At 42.0% G+C, this 25,708-nt stretch overlaps 1 protein-coding gene across 6 annotated transcripts; it reads right to left on the reverse strand.

Moving 5' to 3' along the window:
• Positions 1 to 1,861: 1,861 nt before the first annotated feature.
• Positions 1,862 to 25,018, reverse strand: gne (glucosamine (UDP-N-acetyl)-2-epimerase/N-acetylmannosamine kinase). Of its 6 annotated transcripts, none has more exons than XM_013131888.4 (15): positions 24,564 to 25,018; positions 17,025 to 17,048; positions 15,971 to 16,185; positions 13,543 to 13,789; positions 13,015 to 13,222; positions 12,603 to 12,755; positions 12,056 to 12,268; positions 11,415 to 11,502; positions 10,002 to 10,215; positions 8,463 to 8,510; positions 7,917 to 8,046; positions 7,447 to 7,668; positions 5,451 to 5,633; positions 4,892 to 5,011; positions 1,862 to 4,458 (listed from the first exon to the last, which is right to left on the reverse strand). In XM_013131888.4, exons 3-15 carry the CDS (start codon positions 16,165 to 16,167, stop codon positions 4,223 to 4,225), a joined length of 2,259 nt encoding a protein of 752 aa, XP_012987342.2. In that variant the 5' UTR covers positions 16,168 to 16,185; positions 17,025 to 17,048; positions 24,564 to 25,018; the 3' UTR covers positions 1,862 to 4,222. The 6 variants fall into 6 exon arrangements, with proteins under 6 accessions (XP_012987342.2, XP_012987338.2, XP_012987343.2 ...); XM_013131884.4 differs by lacking the exon at positions 24,564 to 25,018 and adding an exon at positions 18,655 to 23,081; XM_013131889.4 differs by lacking the exon at positions 24,564 to 25,018 and adding an exon at positions 18,537 to 18,617.
• Positions 25,019 to 25,708: the final 690 nt, after the last annotated feature.

Consider the following 25,708-nt stretch of genomic DNA (forward strand, 5'->3'; position numbering starts at 1 on the left):
AGCTCAGCTAGTCAGGTCTTCCTCCAGAGAAAACAGAGAAACAAAAAGACAATTAATCTGGCAAAACCATGTTAAACTGTCACCATGTGTCCACAGAGCCAACTGTATTTAGATGTTTTCAATCAGGCTTTTTCCTTCCAGGACACTGCCTCTCCTGGCCAGAAGGTGTCGCCAGGGAGCAGGATGTGATTTCAGGGTGAATTAATCCTAATTATGCAAATGTTTGCAAATTAAGATAATCATACTCAATGCATCTTCAAGTGTTTTAGGTTAAGATAGCCTAAACATGAGAAACAAGTCAAAGCATATATAAAAAAAAAATTAAAAAAAATAAAACGAACACTGCCCCACAATACAGTAGTAATAAGGTTATTTCCTACTTATGCACAAACTTTGCTCTTTTTTCCCCAGATGAACTCTTTGGTTGCATTGGCAGGGCTTTTTGGGTAATTGTCCTGTTGCATTGTGTGCCGCCCATTGAGTCTGGTGGCATTTTCTTGTACATTAGTATCCAAGAAGCTTCTTTACACTTCATTCATTCTGCTGCTGCCATCATTAATGGCATCATCAATAAAGATGAGTGAGCCCATTACATAGACAGCCGTGCATGCCCTTATCATGACACCACCTTAATGCATCACAGATTAAGCCCTAAAAGCACTGGTATGACAATGTCCCTGGCTTCAGCAGATCTATTAAGCATTTTTTGGGATGCTCTGGATCAACGTGTAAGACGGCGTGATCCAGTTTCCACCAATGTCCAGCACCTTCGATCAGCAGAGTGGGTCAACATACCGCCGTGACCTCACTGTATTCCACAGGTCATGCCAGATAATGATTGCAACCTGGATCCAATCCCTCTGTACATTTTAGGTAAATAACATGGTTGTTTTTTGTTGTTAGTTGCTGATTTTAAACATAGGTTTCAAACTAAAGGTTTCTCAAACCTCACCTGCAATTTATTTCAGAAACGCTGTTTTTACTTGTGTCATTCAGTTGTCTTAGTGCGAATAACAGAAAAACATTTAAAAAGGAGTAATTACCACAGGACTAAGTACTAAAACACAGGACTAAGTTGTAGGCCTATGTCACGCATGTGATATTGATATTGTAATTCCGTTGTTTTTTCTTTAGACTTTTTAAACTGCAGAAGAGTATGAAAATAGAGGGTAACGTTTTTGTTGTTAACCTGACTTTCCACCTAAATCAAACAGACATTTTCTAGTCTTTTAAAAGGTAGTGTAAAATGTTACTGCAAATGGATACTGATGTGTAAAACATCTTCTGTGTGGAGGGAAAAAAAGTTTCCAAATGAAATTAGCATAGCCAGTTCAGACAGGAAACCCGAGAGGTCATTGGTCAGCGACGTGTCACCTGACACCTGGGATCGCTCCAATCCCAGAATCAGATTTCATACTCATCATTTAATCATCAGGTTACTCAGTCTGATGTGTGCTGGTCTACTTGCATGCGGGTGTGAACCCACCCACCACCCCTGTCTCCCCCTGTTACCCACCCACCACCCCTGCCTCCCCCTGTTACCCACCCACCCTCCCACCCACCACCCCTGCCTCCACCTGATACCCACCCACCCACCCACCCACCCACCCACCACCCCTGCCTCCACCTGATACCCACCACCTCTGCCTCCACCTTGATATGGTTATTATTAGTATTGTATACATGATCATATGACGGCAGTGAGTTACCCTAGAGGAGCAAAACCTTACGCCAAGACCTGTATAAATTATCGTTGTCCTTGTTCTAATAAATGGTTAAACTTAAATGTGGCGTTTTCTGTCGGAACTAAAACAATTTCTGAAATCTTATTGTAACATGACACAGAAACACACAAACAGGATAAGAGTAAGCGGACTGATTTGTATGATCTATTTTAAAACATTTACAAGCACATGAAAAGGAAAATAAAGAATGACAATAGATCTGTTATTTGGCAGTAGAGCATAAAATCTGTTATACATTTAAGACAATAGTGCCCATAATCAACCCCATAAACTTATAAGAGATCTGAGAAGTTTGGACAGGTGTAAATAATCTGACAATAGCTTTTACCAGGTAAAAGATCCACCATATTGCCTATACCAATCAAGCCCTCTCCGATCTCCACAAGTGCATAGGTTCTAAGGCTTTGAGGTTGGGATTGGACCATATGACTTACTGTACATAGCATAGCATAGCATAGGCACCACACCGAAGGCGTGAAACTACGGTAACTGAGAGGTTGGTCCCTGGGCATCACGGACAACACATTCCAAAACAATGGAACCTAATGGAATAGCCCCAAAAGTGCAAGCCGACAGTGGATTTACAGAGACCACGTAGACAACATGAGGGGAGCCTATGCCCTTCGACTGACAAATGAAGGGTGGACATCGTGATCTGATGCAGCAACATAAACACATTGTAGGAAAAGGAAACCGGAACAGCAAAGGGATAAGCGACAATGTACATTAAGCGATGGAAAGTTCATGACTCAAAGCTCTCTAGCTACCCCATGGACCAGGGTTGCTGTCCTGACATCGCACACTAAACTTAAATGAACCCCAAGCCTGGCTTATATAATTGAGGATCAGCCAAATGTCCTCACTAGTCGTTATTTGCCAAGGGATACTAGTGAATACATCTGACCTCATGACCATAGAAGTGTGTTCACACACACACAATCATTCCAGATTAAAGTGCTCAATTCAAAGGCCATACAATCCTCATGAAGTATGTCATTCTAATACTGTGAATAATAATAATAATAATTTAATTGAGACATTTGGCATGACAAAACATTGCATCAGGGAAGTTTCTTTAAAAAAAGATGAACATCTGTAAAAATTGCTTATTCCAAAATGGAGACAAAGGAAAGGTTCCCAGAAACAATAAAGTTTGGTAAAACAAACACATACTGTAGCATATAGCAATGTGGCGCCAAATACGGAGGACTCTCCAAAAAGAAATGCTTAATATTACCGTTAGCCTACTGTATAATTAAAAACAAGTAACAAACAAATGGAATTATGAGGGTCAAAATATGGCCACATAATACAAGCATCAATGAATGCAAATGGATACTGATCAGTATTTGGTCACAAATTGTGTCCATCTCTTAGGAACACCAAGTGTTACTGTGGTTGTATGGGCTTTCATAAAAAAAAAAAAAAGCTGAGGTTTTTCATTACCATTTGATAAAAGCCTGTGATGAAATCCATGCTTTTTTCAACTTAACAAGGCAACAGATTTTCTTATTTCCTATTGACAGATGCTGAGAAGCATACAGAGAATGTAAACATAAAATGAACAGAGTGATGATTATATTCAGTTTCATGTTAATGTCCCATTCTGCAATGCCAGGGTTGTCGGTTCCATTCCTACAGGGGGGCCATAACGCAATACTGTGAAAACATCTGCACTCAATACTGTAAGAGGCTTGGGAAAACAGCATCTGTGGATGCACATACATGTGAGCTAATGTAGATGCAATATGAACTGTAGTGTCCTCACATTTGGTCTAATCATTCCTCCATGATGTCCCAAGGGGTCTTTTAATTGCTACTATGTACAGTATAAGCTTTTGATACTTCTTCTGCTAGAAACACTTCAATAGCTCCCTTCCAACATAACCCTTGGCCTAAGTACAAACATTACAATAGTGTTTTATTAGGCATTTAAAGAGACACAATCAAATTATCTTCCTACTGGACTGAATGTCTTTTTTTTGTCCTATATGAGTGGTCAATTGCAAGGAGGAGGAGCATAGATGTATAGTGCCAATAAATCAATTGTTACCCAAATCACTTGAACAGAAATTGCCCTTCATTTTTTTGGTACCACATAATAGAATAAAAAATCAACTTGAGAACTGACCAAATCAGAGTCCAATCTGACAGTTTCAAATCCATCTCTGGTCCCAATAGCCTCCATACACTCTCTGTCCACAACAGGCCAGACCAAATCCACCTATAGCATAAAACTGTCAACTATACAAACTATAATATTTCTAACAGTGGTCCTAGATGAGCAGTCCAGTAAATTAACCTCCCTAACATATTTGTCTGGATGAACAGTTTCCACTGAACTGTTGTTAATAAATATGTCTGGTTGTATGGTCCAACATGATAGTGCTGTTAATAAATGCATCTGATTGTGTAGTCCTGAACTGTAATGTACCTAATAAACTTGTCTCATTGTGTAGTCCAGTAACATAATGCACTTAATAGAGGCGCCTGGTTGTGTAGTCCAAAACCATGCTAGCTGCACCCATCAGGGCGGGCTCTTCGAGGTCGGAGGTCAAGACCCGTATGCTCCGGGCAGAGGGGAGGGCCCTCTGCTCTATGACCTGCTGGACAGGAGACTGGTAGTGGGAGGCGAGCACCCCTGACAGGATGACCAGGGAGGGGTTGACCATGTGGAGGATGTTGACGATGCCCACGCCAAGGGCCATCCCAGCTGGACGGTAAGGAAACCAGAAGGGTGGTTAGCAACAATCACAAGTTGGCTTTTATACTGGCGCTATGTCTCGACTGGGACCTGGTCTGTCATTTGGGGTCCAGTCCCTGAATCAATAGCCACGCCCACGTTTTCCATTTTATATTTCTGGTGATTCAGAATTATTCATGAAGCGGGAATGTCAAATTCAGTTCTGAATGTCAGGCTAGTCTATAATGTAAACAGGGCGAACAATATCAAGGGGCATTTCGCAGCATGAATTGTTATCAAAATGGCATTACTCGACTACCACGGAAAACAATAATAAAAGCAGGCGATTTATCAAATGTGGTTTTAATAAAGACCGTGTTGAAGACAAATGGATTGAACGAACAGCAGAACAGTTCTAAGGTGTCGTTCGGCCATCGTAGCGCGGTGCGGACCGTACACTCACCTGTTTGGAGGACGGCATCGGCCTTGCTGTTGCCCAGACGAGCCGCGTTGATCAGGTGAACCGCGCTAACCGGCTCGTTGTTTTTCATATCCGTAATCCCGTCCACCTTGAGCACGTCCTCTGGTGAAACCATCAAACCAAACAAACACGGCTCAGGGCTCGTATTCACGCAGGGGTTCTGATCTAGGATCTTGCCCACTGTCCGTATCATTTCATTCATTATAATCTCAAAGGCAGAACGGGTGACATCTGTAAAACAACAGCTTGTCGCTGCTCGTCGCGCGTGGCTAGCTTAACATCTAACTGCTCACGGACTCAATCAACGATGCAGACTTTGACATGCTTATCAACTTAAAAGCAATGTTTCGGGTCAACTACATTAGTAATGTGATGGGTATTTTCATTTTCGGCAGAGTTCATAAAAGGTGTACCGTACTCAAATCCAGGACAATCCGTTAAAATTTGCGGGTTAGATGCTCATGGAAGCGTCACGAGAGACTAAGCCTGGTACACACAGACTTCTTACAATGCATCACAGTCAGACAGGGTTCCAACTGACCGTCATGGAGCCTCTTGGCCTCTCTCTGCAGGGCCATGCCCGACGCGTAGGCCTCGATGCAGCCGCGGCTGCCGCACATGCACTCCGGCCCGTCCAGAGACACCATGATGTGACCCAGCTCAGCCGCGCAGAACGTACTGCCGTGGACCAGCTCGTTGTGCTGGATGATTCCTCCGCCGATTCCTGTTCACAGATCACGTAGAATGGTTTCGTGGAACTCAATAAAATGGCAACAGTACATGTATTTGTGAACCGCATAATTCTGATTGACCACGTTAACGTCTTATCGTATGGCGTTAAATGTGCCGTATGTTATTGTTTTGGCAGAGTGGAACTGGCTTTTAGGTCCAGATCGGAATTACCCTGGTCTAAGCTATACAAAGTCAATTTATCAGGCTATTCTCCTGAACAAGTAAGAGAAAGGCTGCCATTGTACTTTTCCTACTGTTGTGTTTGGACAGGATGCACCGGAGGATCCTAGCAGTCTGAATACTAAGGCAAATGTCATATAAAAAAAAAGACATTTTCAAAATTGTATACAAAATGTTTTTCCTTTGTAATTATGCAGTATTGCGTGTAGATTGGTGAGGATTTTTTTTTTAATACACTTAAGAAATAAAGGCTGTAACGTAACGAAATGTGGAAAAAGTTAAGCCTCGTGTTTTGGTATGCTGGCACTACCCGTGTCTACTACTAGCGACGGACTGTGAAGCTATCCAACCTGACGTTGGGTATTTGCTCTAGTGCACAGGTGTCAAACCGGTTCCACGGAGGGCCGAGTGTCTGCAGGTTTTCGCTCTCACCTTGTACCTGATTGATTAATGAGTTCACTAATTGGTTAGTTTCTACCCCCACCTGGTTGTTCAGGTCTGACCTGGGAACCAATCTAAAGGAAAACCCAAAGACCTGCAGACACTCGGCCCTCCGTGGAACCGGTTTGACACCCCTGCTCTAGTGGTAACATTTCACTGAGACAGAAATCACCCGGGGAATGATTTCCTCCCAGGACGTGTCATTAAAGACATGTTTGTCCCAGTGTGTGTTATGAGTAACAAATGTTACATCGACACGTTTTGGGATATTTCATTTAAAAACACTGAAACTCAAAGTCAATTATTCTGAAGTGACATAGGGTTTTGTAAAATATCAATCAGAACGAACCTTGAATATACAATTTGTAATTTGGCAATGAGACAATCGGACGGGAATACATTCCGTAGTCGTCATTCAGGGTTTCCGTAGAGAAAACAATGGTTTACACACAGGCCTACATACTGGTGTTCCATGTATTTCTCATATACTCTGTAGAGTTTCAGACGATTGAGGACATTGTACACGTAGTTGTGAACCATATGATCTCTTCTTTTTACTGGCCTGTCTGAGATATGGCTTTTTCCTTTGCAAAGACAAAATCATCTGTTTCCAGCTACAATGGTCATTTACAACATAATGTCTAGACTGTATTTCTGATAAATGTTATGTTATTTTAAGGGACAACAGATGTACTTTTCTTTCCAAAACAAGGACATTTCTAAGTGACACCAAACCTCTGAAAGGTAGTGTATATCTAAAAAAGTTTTTTCCTTTTTATTTTCTCTTTGTGGAGGAGGTTCTAATCTTCCAGGACAATAATCCGATAAAACAACACAAATAAAACAATGGTCTGGTTTGTCAGGTTTGTTAACCTCATCTGATCCATCCACCCACATGTCAAAATAAACCTTATTTAAACATTCATTCCACCTCACGCTATTTGGGTGTGGAATACATTCCCACGTTTTTTTTTTTTAACTTTCTCCTAATATTTAACATACCAGTACTGATAAACGATGGACAGAAATGCAATGAACAGAACCGACTACATGTGTAGAGCAGACAAAGATTCTCTGCCTGAATGTTATTAACACAATAACATAGCATAGGTGGTAGGTGTAAAACACCTCTAGTTTACCTTCTTAGCTAATTAATTATTTTAATTATATTCTGGCAATAGTACCTGTTCCAGTGATGATAGTTACAAAGTTCTCCACTCCTTTTCCGTGGCCAAACTTCTTCTCGGCCAGGGCGGCACAGTTCCCATCGTTGTCGACCCAAACAGGAAGGTGGAGGGCGTCGGAGAGTGGGGTGCGGATGTCGATGGAACTCCACTCCTGGATCAGCTTGGTGGAGTGGAGGACTACGCCCTCCTGGGGGTTCACCCTGCCCCCCGTCGAAACGCCTGAGGGAGGGAGGGAAGAGAGGGATGGAGGGGGAGAAAGGCGAGCGGACCTCGTCAAACTATGGCTTCTTGCTTAGTGAGCACTAACCGCTGAGGCTGACACAGTAAAAACACTTCAAAAACACCCTTTGCACTCACTTTAAAATAGAAATAAAATGGCATGGTGAATGTGCTCTTTGACGAATGTTACCATAAAGGGTGACTGAGAAATAAAGTGGTACTTAATGAAACAGAAAAAAGACACATACCCACTCCCAGAATCCGGCAGTTGAGACACACAGCATCACTGAGCGCCTCTTTACACATCTTCAGGATGAGCGCAATCCTCTCCTCAAAGGTTTTGGGGTTCGCCTGGGTGTACTTTTTAACAATTTTACCCTACAATAATAAAAAAAACATGCTTAATTACAATATTAATTAGAGTAGGTTTTAAACGACTCCCCATTTACAAACGGGTAATTTTTTTAGTCAGAAAATAATTTTTATGCATTGTCATGTATCAGTTAGAGTTGGTTACACCAGTCATTGTGAGCACCTTGTCTACCAAGACAAAAGTACAAACAGACAAATATAAACACTCCATGAAATATACTTCGGTTAGCACACTTCATTCTTCAATTATGTTTAAATGCAGATAAAGCCAATTTTCCAACACCAAGTACAGTCATTGTTTACATTAGTCGATCAGAAAGGCCAGACGAGGAAAGGAGAATACGACTGATTTGTTCAGAAGTCACAGTGGTCCTTGAGCGATTAATTGAGAAATATAGGAGCAGCTCAGAAGACAGCTGTACCTGCATGTAACTGTCATTTGAGCTGCAGCTGTAGACAGTGTTTCTTTCCTGAAGGCATAAAATGCAAAAGGGCCAAACAAAGACAGTCAGGGTTGAAAGAAAAGCATGAGTCAGGCTAAAGAATGACCCGTTGACATTCCAATCTGATCTCTAACTTCATAAAATGAGTCAGTCATTTCACAATGAATGGCAAAACGGCAAAAAAGGCCATATTCCTAAATAAAGAAGAACATAGATCTCCTTCAGATATGGTGGATATAAAAGGTCTACACACCCCTGTTAAAAGACCAGGTTCTTGTGATGTAAATGAAATCATTGTACTGCAATGAAATCAAAACGTGCTTCAACAAAGTTTAGTTTAAGGGTGTGCACACTAATGCAACCAGGTTATTGTGAGTTTATTTTTTTATCCCCTCAATGATTTTAGTTTGTTTTTCAATTGAATTGTTCACATTATAGGTCACATTAAAAGTGGCAAAAGTTCTGACATGATTTATCTTTGTCTCATTCTTTTACATCACAAAAACCTGGCATTTTAACAGGGTGTGTAGACTTATTATATTCACTGTATGTCTGTACGGATGGCAATAAGGTCATAGCTCCACAACTATTAGTAAAGTACCTACAAAATTTCATAGATCTGAAACGTTCAATAATGGCCAAACTAAATGATGTTTTCAAATTCTTGTAAGACTCTCATAAATAAACGGTATATTCACTAAGTGGTTCTCACATTAAGAGTTCCTGTCTGAAACATACCCTTGCATTTCGACTGACATGGGTTATTGTATAAAAATCATATGGATATGCTGGTAAAAAAAAGCTAAGATGTAAAGGTTAGACGTGAAAGTGGCGTTTCTTTTATTAAACCTGATATTTACTTCCTGTGTTTACCAGGAAGCAAGTAGTACAGTCCATCTTCCTTCTGGTTCTTGACTATGGTGATACTATTATCAAAGTGCAGCCGCCACTAATCTTTGCTGTGAACCTTTGGATTTTCTCTCTTTAAGTAAACCAATGTGTGAGTATGTTTGGAAATGTACGCACCGCCAAGATGTAAATAAAACATTCTGAACAATTATTTCTTAAAAGCCTACAATAGTTTTAAAACAGACAAAATGGGAAGCTGATTCCCCTGATGTCAGATATACGGTATGCTGCATTTCCAAGCACGCATCGTTAAAGACAGTTGGGACCACTGCAGATATCGCCTTCCTTCTTTGAAACATAAATGACAGGTAAAATAAGATAACTAAGGCCTTTGCGGTGCACATCACACTTCCAACCCCCAACACAATAAACAGATGTTCTTGTACCGCTGACACCTCCTCTGTCTACACATGTCTTTGTCAATAGAGCTTCACTCGCTGTGGAAGTAGACCATTATTATAGACCACAAGTAGTATCTCCCAGTGTGTTGTCCCTAGTGTCACTGTGGATTCACATCGACACACAAACACACCACATCCACACACCCATCTCAGACCAAACCCCAAAGTTTAACCACGCCCCCCCCCCCCCCCACCAAAACCCCCATACCGTCATGCTAACGATGGCCACGCGGAGGTTGGTCCCCCCCAGGTCTACGGCCAGTGCGCTTTGGGTCTCTAGGATGTGGTCAATGTCCTGGGAGATGTCCCATTCCTTCACGGGGGGGAAGCAGAAGGTCTTCTGCAGTGGCTCGTCCAGGTCGATGGTCTGCAGGAACTTCAGGATGCGGGGTACTGCGTTCCCGTCACCATATATCTTGGAGCTGCGGGGGGGAGTGGGGGTAATATGCAATAAAATGCTAATTAATTATTTAAAAATCATACAATGTGATTTTCTGGATTTTTGTTTTAGATTCTGTCTTTCACCGTTGAAGTGATAAAACCTATGATAAAAAGTACAGACCTCTACATGCTTTGTAAGTAGGAAAACCTGCAAAATCGGCAGTGTATCAAATACTACCCACTGTATGATGCTCCTCTCTTTGGTTGTCCTAGACTAGGGCACTGGTTTAAAATGTTTGCTAGTAAGCCTAACTTCCTTTTATGGGCAACAACTAGCCAGCTAATACTGTAACAGCATCTCACAATCTATTTAAAAAAGGGCAGGCTTTTTTATTTTGTGTTAATACTATTAGCAGTATCTATTATTACAAAACTAGAGATCACTTTTCTGTTCCATTCCATTCCTGTTCCTTGATCTTTTGTACAATCAGGGTGATGTAAAGGATCCCCCCCTCTGAGGCAGATGGTTCTGAATGTGGGGTAAGCCAGGGGTGACATTTACAGCATCAGAACCAGGGATAAGGGGACCCATCTTTGAGATCACAAATCAGAGGGCATGTTTTTCAAGCTTTCGATTAAGTATATAGGCTACTCAGTGAGAAGAAAGAGTGGTTCCGCTTCATTTCTTAGATTCCTTCCCTGGTAAAAAACATTTAGCCACTGGCAAACTGAAAGAACATTCTGAAAACACAGATTTGTTGTTGTGGTTGCACGTCTTCTCTTGGCATCCAAGAATACGCACCACATGGCATGTCTTATTTTTTTTCCGTCATGACTTGTCTGCTATAAAAAGAACCAGCTGGCATGTCTTTTCAACATGACATTTCGAAACATAGACAATTCACACTCCTCATCACTGTGATATTTCTCATTAAAAACTTGATACTAATTGTTATGTTTCCCATACCTTTTGATTCCCATACCTGTTGACAGTGATTGATACCAGTGGGTGTTACAAGGACTGACTGATTATTCCCTCATATTAATGAAGTTCCTTGAAAACTATATGATACTGTAGCAGGTGACAGTGATTAAGACTTTTGATAACAGACTTTCGGGGGGTGTATACAGAATATTTTGAAGGAGGCAGTCTGGCTTGGATAAAAAGGCCCTAAAGCCAAAATTGTGTCTGATTATGTTAATAAACATTCCTTCTCCAGATCTTTGTGGTGCTACCTACCAGGGGTATCTCTTCCCAAACTGCAGCTCCAAGGCATGGTAGATCTTATTCTGGGTGTCTGCATCTCGGACATGGAGGACATTTTCACCTGAAAATAGGAAATAACATCCTATAAGCATTCATTTGGGAAGGTTGGGGGAAAAAGAGCTACTTGAAACATCAAGGGGAATGGCAACAAAGCCATGCACATACTGGGTCTCCAAAACCTTCGATGAAGAACTAGGAACTAAAGCACCAAACACGGTGGAAGGTATCCTGTGCAAACCCTAGCAAGGCTCCCAGAGGTCTTGACATGTGGCTTCCCAATAACTGTTCGCCCAATGGCAATGGTCAATAACAGTTGCCCCACCTCTGTACACATACAATAATTGCACATACATTTCGCCATATGGGTCATGAACTTCCCAGCAAACATTGCTGGCTGTTAAAACGTTTCAAATGCACGATTCAAATGTGTTATCAGGCAAGATCTTTGTGTCCACCATCCCGATGATCTCTGGAGACCCATCAGACATCTCCCATGACAGCGGACCCCTAATATCCATTCCAAACCGCACCCCATTTCCAGAGCGCTTACCAGCGCCGCTACACAGGTGACACCACGGGAGGAAATGGTCATGGAAAGTAGTGGAGCGTCTCACCGGTCTCTCTGCCGGTCTGTCGGGAGCCCAGGTTGATGACGGGTGTGCCGAATGCCCCGGCCTCTCTGACGCCGCAGCTGCTGTTGCCGATCATGGCGCCGGCGTGACACACCAGCTGGATGAACTGCTCGAACGGCACGTGCTTCACCGCCCGGAAGTTGGGGTGCTGCTCCACGCCCTTCTTCCTCATCACGCGCACCATCTCTTTACTTCCTGTTGGGGGCCGTCACGGTTCAGAGCGGTGTGTTCAACTGAATCCATTACAGCATGTACCAATCGCTGGAAAACTTTACTGTCCTACGTTTTCTTACTCTTTACGTTTTATTTTAAGTCAGGAGCAATTCCCCACACATTAGACATTTCGTGATTGAGTCTCTACTCCTTCGTAACACAGAGATAGCTTTTTACAGAGCCCTACTGTAAAGAAAAAAACTAAAAGCTATCACTGTCCAATCTCCAGTAACAATCTCACCAGTCATCCACAAGCCAACAGATTTGTTTAATATTCATACTGAGAGCCAGGAGCAAGAGGTCAGGGGTCACCAACCTGCGTCAATGTTGGGGAAGAGGATGAGTGTCCTCTTGTTGAATGAGATGAGCGCGTCCAGCATCAGCTCGTAGATCTTGATGGAGTTCTTGATGTCCGTGGTGACCGGATGCTGCAGGGCCACGATGTAATCGTGCTCCTTCACGTGGTCACCTTTGGGACAACATTTCCAACACTATCAGCATTCTAGCGTTACCCAAGTACATTCTGAATAGGGGCAGGTCAATGTTAGTTCAGTGAAGGTACAAGACAAACAGAAATTTGGCCACTTCAGCTACCGCCTCCCTATGACATCACTGATATCCACGCCTTGATTTGGAAAAATGCACAGGTAGCTGATCACAAGCCCGTAGATCAGGCAAAAAAATAAAGAGCATGGCGCTAGCAACACAAATGATTATGGGTTTACTACCGAGCCAGTTCTTGATGATGTCCATGTAGTCGTCCCGGTAATGGGCCGCCAGCAGCTTGTCGTAGGAGGGGCAGCCGGCCAATAGGATGCGAGCGTGGTCCTCGCACATGGCGATGAGATGCTGCTCGGCGCTGCGAGTGCAGCAAGCGTGGTAGTGGGCCAGCTTAGAGATGGCGTGGCGGATCGAGTCGTCAATGGTGCCGCTCACCTGGGGCAGGACAGATGGAAGGACGAGACGTCAGGATCAAAGTCAATTACATGACAACAGACTAACACCTTCATTTAAATCGTGTGAAGAAAACCCATGTGTTTGTTTAGGGATTGTTTCTAAACATTAAGGTTCAGGCACACAAGAGCACAGACCTTAATATTTCACGTGCTGTAATTCCCAGCGGACGGTAACGTGAACCCAACTAAAATGTATTATGAGGTCACAACCAGCTGGAGGAGAATATCAATATTTGATTGTGCTCCCAACGTCAATGTTCCCTAATTACAGATCTGACATCACTTCCTGTGGACCCTTACCTCTCCTCCCTCCAGGTGCAGGATGCGGATGTTCATCAGGGCGGCGGCCGTCGCCAGGGCGAGCGCGTCGAAGCGGTCGCCGTGGACTACCAGGACGTCGGGGCGGAGGCGGTGGAGGACGTCCGGCAGCTTGACAAGAGCCAGACCCACCGACTCCACCATGGCCGCCTCGTCCTCACCGCGCACAATGGTGTGCAGCTTGGAGCCTATGTCGAAGTCGTCCTGCTCGATCATCCGGAACGTGTTGCTGCGTAGGCCAAAGGTGAACAAGAGAAACCAGATGCTTTAGACTTGGTGTATTGCAAAACATCAATTCCTGTCATCCTCTTGGAAAGCAAAAGTGCCAACCCCTGACCTAAACCTATCTCCGCCTACGTCTGTGCCTTTCCCTTGCTTAAGATCAGATCACAGGAATGTCCGCGCAAATGTGCTATCGTGCAAAACAAACCATTATTATTATTATTTCACATAACCGCATGGGTTTTCAAATACAACTTGATACTGCCAAAAAACAATACATCAAGAGCACTGTGAAAACAATCGTGTACATCAGCAAAGTAATAATGAAAGTGGAAACTAAGGGCTCTGAAGCAAGAAAGGGTTAAGAGTAAAAGCAATATCATTCCGAGGTTTACATTTGGAAGGCTAACAACTGTGGGGGAAGATTAAGAGGGTGAGTGGGGGTCAGGAGGAAGTGGGATTATCCCGCGTTAATGAGTCGTGAAGTGCAAGCAGTAACAGATGAGAAGGTAGAGTTGGTGGCTAAATAATTCGTCCAGATTCATAGTTCTGCTAATCTGTCATAGGACCAGCGGGGGGGGGGGGAGCAGAGAGAGAGAATGAGAGGATAGCTCCCTGGAGTGCTGGATAGACAGAAAGAGGTCAATGATGAGCTGAATGCACCATCCGCCATGACAGAGATGAAGAGGCTCGTGGGTAAAGACTAGGCGTGCCAAGACATGTCGGCCCATCTCAGTGATGAGGTGGTGGACAGGACGACGGCCTGCACAACGAAGCTGGGGACCAGGGGGGAGTTGAAAGGGAGGGAGTTGAGAGTCTGTGTTGTCCAGCGACAGCGCCAAAACATCACTGCACTAGAGGAGATCTACATGGAGGAATGGGCCAAAATACCAGCAACAGTGTGTGAAAACCTTGTGAAGACTTACAGAAAACGTTTGACCTCTGTCATTGCCAACAAAGGGTATATAACAAAGTATTGAGATTAACTTTTGTTATTGACCAAATGCTTATTTTCCACCATAGTTTACCAATAAATTCATAAAAAACCCTCCAATGTTATTTTCTGGATTTCTTTTCTCATTTTGTCTCTCATAGTTGAAGTGTACCTATGATGAAAATTACAGGCCTCTCTCATCTTTTTAATTGGGAGAACTTGCACAATTGGTGGCTGAATAAATAAAGACTTTTTTGCCCCACAGCTCTAACATCCCATGAACGTAGCATAACAGAGCTACTGTGTTCCATGGAATGTGGGAGTCCGGAATTGCCGTTTCAGTGCTTTCAGAAGGGTGGGGGGGGGTTCCCAGCATTCCCGTACAGGAATGCTGGGAAAAGAACTTGAGCTTCCGGCGGCTGGGTAATACCCAGGCCAGAGAGTTTCGTATGGAACAGAGTTCAGCCCCACATGACCCCTCACTCCTTCAGCAGTGGCTCTGGAACTTTAAGGAAGACCCATGTATACAGATGGTTGAACAGACCCAGAAACAGGTGGAATCTCAGTAGGAGGACCACCGCCTGGCGCTACACCCGGAAGAGCTGACTAGCAGCAGGAGGAGGAAAGTAAGCCAGGGTTCAGACTTCGGTTCTCTAGATCACAGAACAGGCGAGACCTGCATCATGGAGATAATATAAACCCGTGGGTGGAAAAGACAGGTGGGTGTGAAGATACGGTTTACTTGGGTGCAGCTGATGTACTAGCTAAACAGGCTACATTTTACAGGAAGGCATAATTGTAGCCAGGAAATGAAACAAAAGGGGAAATTGCGTTCACATTCCAAGGACTATACACATTTTGTTGTGATACAATCTGAAATTAAAACAGATTCAATTGGGATTATCTCCCAATAATCGACACCACATACATAAGGTGCAAAACACTGTTTTAATGTAAAACAAAAAGTAATTAAAAATAATAATGATTGCCTTGGTTGGATGGTACTTGCCCCCTTGAGTCAATAATTGGTAGCACCCTCTTTAAAGGTAATTACATATCTTGTTTTTACCGGCTTTACCGGCTTTGACAATCTGGTTCTTGCAATTCTTGCCCATTCCCTTCGACAATATTGCTCAACCCCTCAAGTTGGATGGGTAGTGCGCCACAAACAACAAAGGCAGAACGCCTTATAACCCAAATCCGAATAAACATCAGCCACACACACGTCCCCCCCCACCCCGTCACAGGACGCACCCATAATCATCAATGAGGTGCGACCCCAACACCACCACCTCCAGCTCAAACTCGTCCGGCTGGGCCTTGATGCCGAACATGATGGGCGCCAGCTTCGAGTAGTCCGCCCGGTTACACGTCGCCACGCACACTCGAAGCTTTTTCCTGGCTTTGTTGTTCTCCGGCATCTTCTCGGGCTTCTCCCTCGTCCTCTGCATTCTCAGGTAGTAGAGTTCCTGGTGAGGGGAGAGGGACGATTCAGTACAGAGTGGACAATGCCCTTCTCAGAAGGAGCGGTTCGAAAATAATATTGAGGGGCCGTAGTTGATTCACTGCCTAGTCCTGTCCTGTGTTCTACAGGTCAGAGAGAAAAAACGTATTCATCAGTAACGGGTTCATAATAATGTATTGAAGCATAAAGAGTCAAAGCGTGAGATGCACATTGCTGGGAGAAGAACATGCACCACTCCGCCTAACGCATTAGCATTGCGCAGATATTTGAGGTTGCTGCTGCAACCGCAGCTCTATGTACCGAGTGCAAAGCAAATTCTCTAGCTTATCGCTAGTTTGGTAAACACTGGGCTACTGGAATCCTGCGTAACATTGGCTCCTCTTCTGCGCTCGTGTGGTTAAAGTGATTAAAATGGCCACAATAACATAAATGTTCGGATATATTAAAATTGGCATTGACTGATTTCATAGTACACTCCTCCTATATGAACTGCAACAACTCGGAGGCTGTATTCACAATGTTTCTCAGGGTGAGAGCACAGATCAAGAAACAGAACCTTCTGTGCACTCCTAAGCAAAAAGGCAACACTGATCCAAGCTTAGCATTCCTACAAACTCTGATATTAAAATGGGTCGGGTGTTGGGCTGTGCTTGACCATAATGTGTTGTGCTTCAACACTGTGTAGCTTTCTTCTTGGGGTTTAAGGCTGGGTGTTCTGTAAAAGCTCTATGTGACAACTGCTGATGTAAAAAAGGCTTTATAAATACATTTGATTGATTGATAGATTGACCGACCAGAAGAACAGTAACATCCAGTCATATCTCCATGCAGAACAATACTCACATGAGTTCTCCTGTTATGCAGGCGCTGTTGCATGAAAACAAAAGAAAAAAATAAGTAATAAAACTAATCACAAAGATTTAACAAATACTAGTTTAATATGAGATGAGATGAGTTTAATATCTCAATATTGGTTCGATTATGGAATGACAGGAGAGTTTCTTGGTTGGGACGACTCTGAACCCAGCGCAACTGCTTGTTGGCATGCTGAATGCCCGCACAACTGTAGAGGATTTCTATTACTATAAATATTACACAATCTTTATGCAGGTAAATGATTCAGTAGTACAAAAACAAAGACTCTGTCCTCTGATCCGCACAGTGGAGGCTAGTCAAGAATGATCAAACACTAGAAATCACATTCAGAATCACGTTCCAGGTTTTCTGTTAATTCATTTAGTTGAGATGCAAATATGTAGGCATGCCATGAAATGGTTTCATAGCCTCAAAACACACAGTCACCCTTTAAAAAAACTGACTGGATGATTAGCTGTGATGAGTAATAATTGACTAGGGGTGCCCTTAGCACACCTGTGTCAATGCTCAGGCAGATGAACTGTTGAGACTCCATAAGGACGTTCTGCCAAAGAACACAACTGTAAAGGTCAGGCTACACGCTGCACTAACCACAGGCTAATATTGACCGAAGCCTTCACAAATAACCAAGCCCCAAATACCCGGCAGAGGCTTCATTTTTTTTTTACAATGAATAAATCAAATATAAAATAAACACTTCACTAGTGTCATCAACTCTGAGGTTTTAACTTTGAATCCGATGAGCAAGGATAACAAAATATAAGCAATTTCATGTGGGGTGATAAGTAGGTTTGGTCTCCCAGACCCAGGTGAAGATTCCTGTACGCAATTGGCCTAGTTAATGCATTTGCCTGCAACCAAAGAACATGGTAGGCTGGGCCAGTGGTTCTCAAGCCTCTCTTCGACAAACCCCAACCCTGTATGATATTGTTCCAGAGTAGGCGAACCCGATTCAACTCGTCAGCTATTCATTATGCCTTTGACCGGGTGAACCAGATAAGCCAGGCTGGTTCAGGGCGACAACAAAATCCTGACAATGATGGAAACTAAAAACACGTGATTTGTGACATGACGCCTTCAATGAACAACCCACATTCCCAAAACCACATTAGAAGAGAGACCCACGGTTTTCTGAACAGACACTGGGCCATTATTAACGCAGTACAAACTGTCACACAGATAAAGCACAATAAACTGTATTTAAATACGTGATCACAAGATATTTCATTTAGCTAGTTGACAAAGAGCAAATTAGGCACCGACAGTCTATGAATTCATTAAAGCGATCTGCCCATTCCTTCATGTCGTCTGCCCTTCCCATTTTCACGTTTTACATGTTAGTTGTCCAGAGCTTCTGCCCAGGTCCGTCGCACACACATTCGGATGTCTGACCAGACGGGCTAAAAACACCACGTCTAACACATGCTCCCCCCCCCCCGCGACGCATTTGGTTTCCGCCTTCCTTTGATACAAACTGACCTTGTTTCCAATGGAGCATCACAAGACGGTGTCTGCTGCCTCCTCCGAGTGGTGGGGGAGGGAGGCAGTAGCCTGTCAGTAGTAAAAGGCAGAGAGAATAAAAGCCAGCTTGACTCACATGAGGGTTTCTGCCTGTAGGCCCTGGATGCATTGTCAGCCCACTATGTTATCCTCTCCTCAGTTTCTTCTACAGCTCCCTCTCCTCTGTTCCTTCCTCCCGAGACTTTCGGATAATTTACAAGGCTCCCTGCGCAAGGCCAGCTGGTCCACCTCCTAGCCAACAAAGCAACAGCAGCCGGGCAGCCGGAGAAAGTACAGAGGGGAGGAAGCAAAGGCGGGTCTTGCCCGGCACATCTGATTCAGAGAGCTCTGATTGGTTGCTGGGCAAGAAGGAATGCTCGAAACTTCCTGAATATGAGCAGAGCCTGATGAGATCACGGATTCAGACTATAATACTAAAGAAGAAACATTCTTATCCAGTCACACAATCTCTTCACTAGACTGAAAAATGAATTGAAAATATACATAATTCATTCTCAAATTATATTTATTTACAGATGTTTTGTTTACAAAAACATTGAAGAAGATGCAAGTTTGAAAAGTCCCTCAGCTTGATTTTATATTTACAATATCTATATTATCGGTTATATTACATATATTGTCATTTGATGTGATTATTAGTTTTATTTATAGTTCTTTTTTTTTTTTTTTAGGAGTGGGGTAGCCTCACTCATGTTGTTCAACCTTTTTATCTCTTTTTTTAATTGAAGAGAGTACAGTGAGGAAGGACTAAGAAAAGGGCAGGGTTAATGAAATTGCACTGACTCTGTATGCTTGGGTCAGCCACTTTAACCAATAGACACCGCAGGCCACATAACAACTGTATTACATCATGCTTTCTCACTGAACGCAGCCAGACAGTACTTTTACTCATGTCTAATACGACCGCATTTCAGTGAATCTGACCACAGAATATTTGTAGTCCATTTACAAAACAAAACTACAAAACAAACCAGGGTTTATAAGCCAATCCAGTCATTAACAGACCCCTTTCTATGTTTGTAAATTGGTTTCATAAGGGCTGTTTATGCCACACTAACAGACCGATAAGCACAAGCAGGAATAAAAAATTTTTGCATGACTTTTAAACAACTAGTGGATTGTAATAAAATGTTAAGACTTGAATGAATGTCCTGCTTATTATAATGTTCACATCACCTATAAACAGCTGAATTACACTTAGAAAAAAAATTACCAACATGTCTCTGGCTAGCTTTTGGAAAATGACTGTTAGCATTCTAGTGAGCAATTCTTGCATCCGTTGTAAGTATTTTGCAAACATGAAAACCAAATATAATCTCAGTGACTGCCATTGTATGCTTTTTACTGCTCCAGGCAAGTGCCGACTTATATACCTTCAAGCAGTCAGGTTCCGAGAACAGCACATTTGCTGTAGTCAGCCAAAAAACGTAGTAGCAGGCTAGAAACCCCTTCATACATAACATGCACACACAGACATGTATAATGATTCCGCACACACAAACATACACAGAAACTGCTACCGTTACTTCATATGATCCATTCGTTGCTATAAACTCATGAACCTAAATTACTTCACACCCAATCCAGATCAAATTGCTACAGGTACTTCCTGTAAATAGCCACATTATCTTTTTATAGTGTTGTTTTTATTTATATTGCATTGCCTGATTGTTATTTGTGTCACTGTGTTGTCTACCTTGATATTTGTATTGACTAGTATCTGCGTGGGTAGAAACAGGCTCGCAAATACGTTTCTTGTTAACAAGCACGAGGCCAATAACATTTTGGCTTAGCTACTCTTGCCTGGGCAGGTTTATCAAAACACATTTACGAATCAAGCAAAACATTGAACAGAACAGGCAATGATTGGTCTGTTCTAGTTATTATAGGGTGGTTCAGTGTAGCCAAGCCTCTGCCTTCGGGGCACTTACGCTACTACAGCATGGGTTCGAATCCCGCTTACTGCTCTTTCTGTAAAAACTTTTAATCTCTCCACTTTCCTGTGCAATTAAGCATGAGTGGCCAATCATCAGGCAAGCAGAAAAGACTGCCTCCTCGCTTGATAACCATCCCTCAGTCACCGTGTAATTACCCTTAATAATAACAATGATAACAGGTTTCTAGGTCTGACGTATGCCACGATTTAGCATGGGTTAGGCCACTGGTTGTGGGTTGATACGCCTGAATAGATTTAGCCAATACAGATGACGGCTCTGAGCATACCGTCTCACCTGCGCATCTCACGTCCAAAAGAAGGAGAAAAATACAGTCCACACCAAGTGAAAGTTGCTAGGAGATATTCTTAATTTCACCTCACGTTGCAACAGAAGAATTCCACGAACGTCCGATATTCATTCTTTTCCAAAGAATATATAAAAAATACATTTAAATTTCTTTGGATGAACTACTACATGCAACGACACGAAAAAAATCAGCCATGTGTGTAGGCCTATTTTCTAATGAAAACATGCCACGTCACACATATGTGTTAGTTGTTTTGTAGAGAACGTCTATATAATCATTGTAGGCAGTAACATTTATTTATTGTCCCAGCATACTAACATAGTGTTTTTCATTCCAAACCTATTCCTGGGGGGCCACGCTGGTGAAGATTTTCATACCAACCCCTGATGGAACAAACCTGGGCCTGGATTCCCAAACGTGTCTTTGAGGCTAAGTTCCTGATTAGGAAAATTACAGGGAAACAGCAACAGGTCAAAGAAATAGCTTTTGTGGCATTTTCACCATTGAATACAAGAACATGTTTTTATAATGAAAACATGCCACATCACACTAATTTACTCTGTCAGTTATCTTCTGCCAAGATTGCAATCTGGCCTTTGGGGAGATGTGTTAGTTGTTTTGTAGAGAACATCTACATAATCACTGTAGGCAGTAATTTTTTATAACCACCTATGACTGCCAAAGGTAAAGCACGATAAAGCAATACAACCGTCTCTTGACATAATATTAAATAGCTGTATCCACTGCAAACATTGTAAATCTTAGTCATAAAAACAACCGTCAAAACAACAGTTGCTGTCCAACTCCTCCATGACGTATTGACGGCCATTTGAACGGCGTCATTCTATGGTGTTCCTGTTTGCTAAACACTTAAAGTCTGCACCCTAGGCCTTTTGTGCGGGCATGCCATTGTAACGCTGAAACATCTGCCCGGGAGATGTTTTTTCCTCCGCCCTTCGCCTCAACGGGATTTCAATTTGTTTTGAGGGACGGGCGGAATGGGCCGGCAACTGTATACTTTGGACGTGGAGCCATTTCCCTGCTGTTCTCTAGTGAGAACATTGTAAAACTGTGATCACCTTACCCCTAGCCTACCACAGAACCCAGTTACACATGACCGAGTTGATGTTGCCACCAAGTCACTGATTACATCTGATCAGGATGTACAGGGCACACCTCTGTTTTCTTTAAGTCTTGACATTTTGGACGTTTTCAAACCGTCTAATGCCAGATAACTCTGCCAGAGCAATACACTGGATTTCAAGGAAGGGAACATTATGTGCTGTTCATTGTTTATTTGTATGTACTATATGTCTGCCGCAACAGGTAGACCTGGCTGTCGACAGAAGACAGACTACATGCTCACTGCCTACAAAGTTAGGTTGAAACAGAGCTGCACATTCTAACCTTCTGCTGAATGTATGGCCACATGAGAGACACATATTTCCCTAAGATCATATAGATCCACAAATCAAATAAACTCCTGTATTTTGTTATATATACACACACATATACACATTATATGTGGATCCCCTTCAAATGAGCAAATTCAGTTACTTCAGCCAGACCCATTGTTGACAGGTGAATAAAATCAAACACACAACCACGCCATCTCCATAGACAAATATTGGCAGTAGAATGGCCCGTGCTAAAGTTTTCAGTGACTTTCTACGTGGCACACACATGGTATGCCTCCTTTCCAATTATTCAGTCTGTCAGATTTCTGCCCTGCCCTGCTAGAGCTACAGCAACCCTTTCAAATGTGAGTGGTGTTATTGGCAAGTGGAAGCCATCACTGTAGCAACAACCTTTCCCGTTTCGTCATGCCCCCATGTTCAAAGCTAGGTCCATACAGAAATGGTTTGGCGAGATTGTTGGGGGGAAAAACCTGACTGGCCTCAACATAGCCCTGATCTCCACCCCAACAAACACCACTGGGCTGAATTAGAAACACCAACCGCAAGCCAGGCCTAATTGCCCATCATCACCGCCCAACCTCTGTTTTTGTGGCTGAATGGAAGCAAATCCCTGCAGCAATGTTCCAACAAACAGTGAAAAAGAGGGACTAACTCCATTTTTAATGGCCATGATTTTGGAAGGAAAGGTTCGATGAGCATGTTCGATGAGCATTCATTTCTATAGTTTAAGAAACAAACCCACAACTCTGGTGTTGCATGCATCATGATCTACCAATCTACATGGAAAGAAAAGAATTACATACTAATGTTAATATGTTTATGCTATTGCGGATAAACGTAGGTATAATATATATTCATACATACATATCATATTTTCCTTTTCATGATTATGACACATAATCCTAGAATATATATATATGAAGGGCTGTGTAGATTAATTGAGAACTCAATTTGATTACATAAAATGCTAGATTAGAATTTACTACATCAAGACTTCTATTTATAGTGTTAGTGAAGCCAGATTGAGGACAATCCTGAAAAATATTCCAATGTTTAGAAGTATTTCACAAATAAAAAGTGCCAACCTGTTTCTCTGTCACTACTGCGAAAGTACTTCCATTTTGATACTGAAAAAGAACCATCATCGCATCCACGCTCCAACAGTGAATAATTTTTCAAACTAAGGAGCAATATTCTTAGCTAAATATCGGGTCAGTACAATTTTAATGACCAAATTCGCTTCATATTGTATAAGGAGCATTTTTTTGTAGCCTAGTGAAAATCAATACCTTACATAAAGCAAAGTCATTCCAGCCAAATGTGAACTGAGTGTATATTTAGGTCACAATGAATCAGGTTTTTCTTCGCATCATAGTAAATCAAGTTAGATTGTTGTAATAATATGGTTTACTTTTCCAGCAAATCACAGTATCAAAAAAATAGATGTTTTGATACAAAGTGTATGTCAGCAGTTTTAAGTTGCTAAGGATATGGCCTATATATGTTTTATGAAGCAGAATCGTGAGAATAACCAGTATAATACTTAATTATCAAAAACACATTATAAACCAGACGGTTCAAATCCTAAATGCTGCTTGGCTGATAACCATGGTATGACACAATATACCTTGGAAATTACATTACTTTTTACAGCTCTGATAACGTTGGTAACTGGTTCATTGGAAAGGCATCTCGGAGGTTTGTGCTGTATTGCTAATATACCACGGCCAAGTGTTGTCTCAAGGCACTCCGCCATGCGTCGTACATAAAAACATCTCTTAGCCGTAGTACAATGGCCATATACCACACCCCCTTGTGCTGTATTGCTTATATTAACCACAGGTTGGACAAAAATATATGTTTTACTGTAAATGCACTGATAACCTGACTAAAATACCATTATTGCCCCTCAGGTTTTTGTTGTAAGCAGCAGGGGCTTTAGCCCAGGATGTTTTGTGGTCAGCCCTGAGTGTTTTGTGGTCAGCCCTGAGTGTTTTGTGGTCTGCCCTGAGTGTTTTGCGGTCATTACTGCTTTGTTGACATTAGCCAACACACATACGATATGCGTAGGACATGAATCAACATTCTATTTGATTTACAACTAGGGTACAGACCTAACAAAAATGAGTTTAAAATAACGTTAGTGTGCCTACAAGGATAAGGTAGCTAGCAAACCATTTTGTTACTACAATACGTAGTTGACAAACTTGGCACACGCTTCCTTTATACAGCCCATATAAAAGTGAGTCGATGGAGCTACGGAAGTACTGTAACCATCGCGTTGCAATGCTACAATAGCTGATGTCTTACATACAAACATCACCTGTGTCAATGATGATGATGATGATGTAGTCGAGTCCAGGCTCCAGCCAAGTGACGACGTGGCCCCTTTCTTTATATTGCCAGCAAATTGTTAGTGGGTAACGTTAGCTTGTTACTAACAATGTTAGTAAACGCTAATCAGTTACTATTTGATCAAACAATAATGTCAAACGATTTGTAATCTAGTAGTAACAGGTAGCTCAGCCGGCTATAACAAAACCACCCCTAGCTTAGCTAGTAGCAAACAAGAAAGCTAATGTTGGCTAGCTGCCTATTCGTCGAAATTGTTGTTTGTTCAAGCGTATCTCTCACATTACGTTAGGTACACAGTTAGTACCGATACTATAGCACTGTTGTTTGTAGGGAGACTATAGCACTGTTTACTAACTTCCTAGCTTACTAGCCACTGGTACTTTTTGCTGCTAAGTCCGAGATAGTATAGAACTTGAAGAAAAAAAATAGAGATATAACGCTCCCGCCCAGCAAACAGTCAACCAATCGTATTGGGGTTTTCACGAAATGTCAAAATAGAGCGAGTGTGTGAGTTGAGAAAATGCACATCTTCAAAAGTACGAAATGACATGGTTAAACACATTTCGATGTTACAAATAACTATTTACATATACCAGATCTCAGAGGATATTAATTATTTTTTTATATTAATTTTTTAAGTTAAATGAAAGTTTCAAATAATGCATGAACTCAATTTGGACCACTTACATTTATGGATAAAGTATTTTCCAAAAATTATAAACATTTTCATAATTTTGTTCAAGTCATAATTATCAAATAAAAGTAGAAAATCTTTACTGTGAAGTTTGACCTTAGTACCAGTAATCAAAAAGAATAAAAAATCTACAACAATCCAGAACCACTTAATATACAACCATAAAAATCAATGACTAATAGTTTGTCTTTCATTTTTACAAAAAACAAATTTTTCATCAATGTCTTTGACAAACTATGACAACCTCGTTTACAGGGTAAAACAAAATGTACAATCTTAAATGATGGTATAAAACACTTAATTACATTCATTTGGATACCGTGTGTGGATTGTTTTTGGTGCATTTTAAGAGCAGTAACCTTAAATTACTAGTTAGCCCAGATTTGCTCAATGAAAAATATTTTAGGTGGGAAAATTGT

The sequence above is a fragment of the Esox lucius genome, chromosome 25 (assembly GCF_011004845.1).
Source record: "Esox lucius isolate fEsoLuc1 chromosome 25, fEsoLuc1.pri, whole genome shotgun sequence".
Taxonomy (NCBI): domain Eukaryota; kingdom Metazoa; phylum Chordata; class Actinopteri; order Esociformes; family Esocidae; genus Esox; species Esox lucius.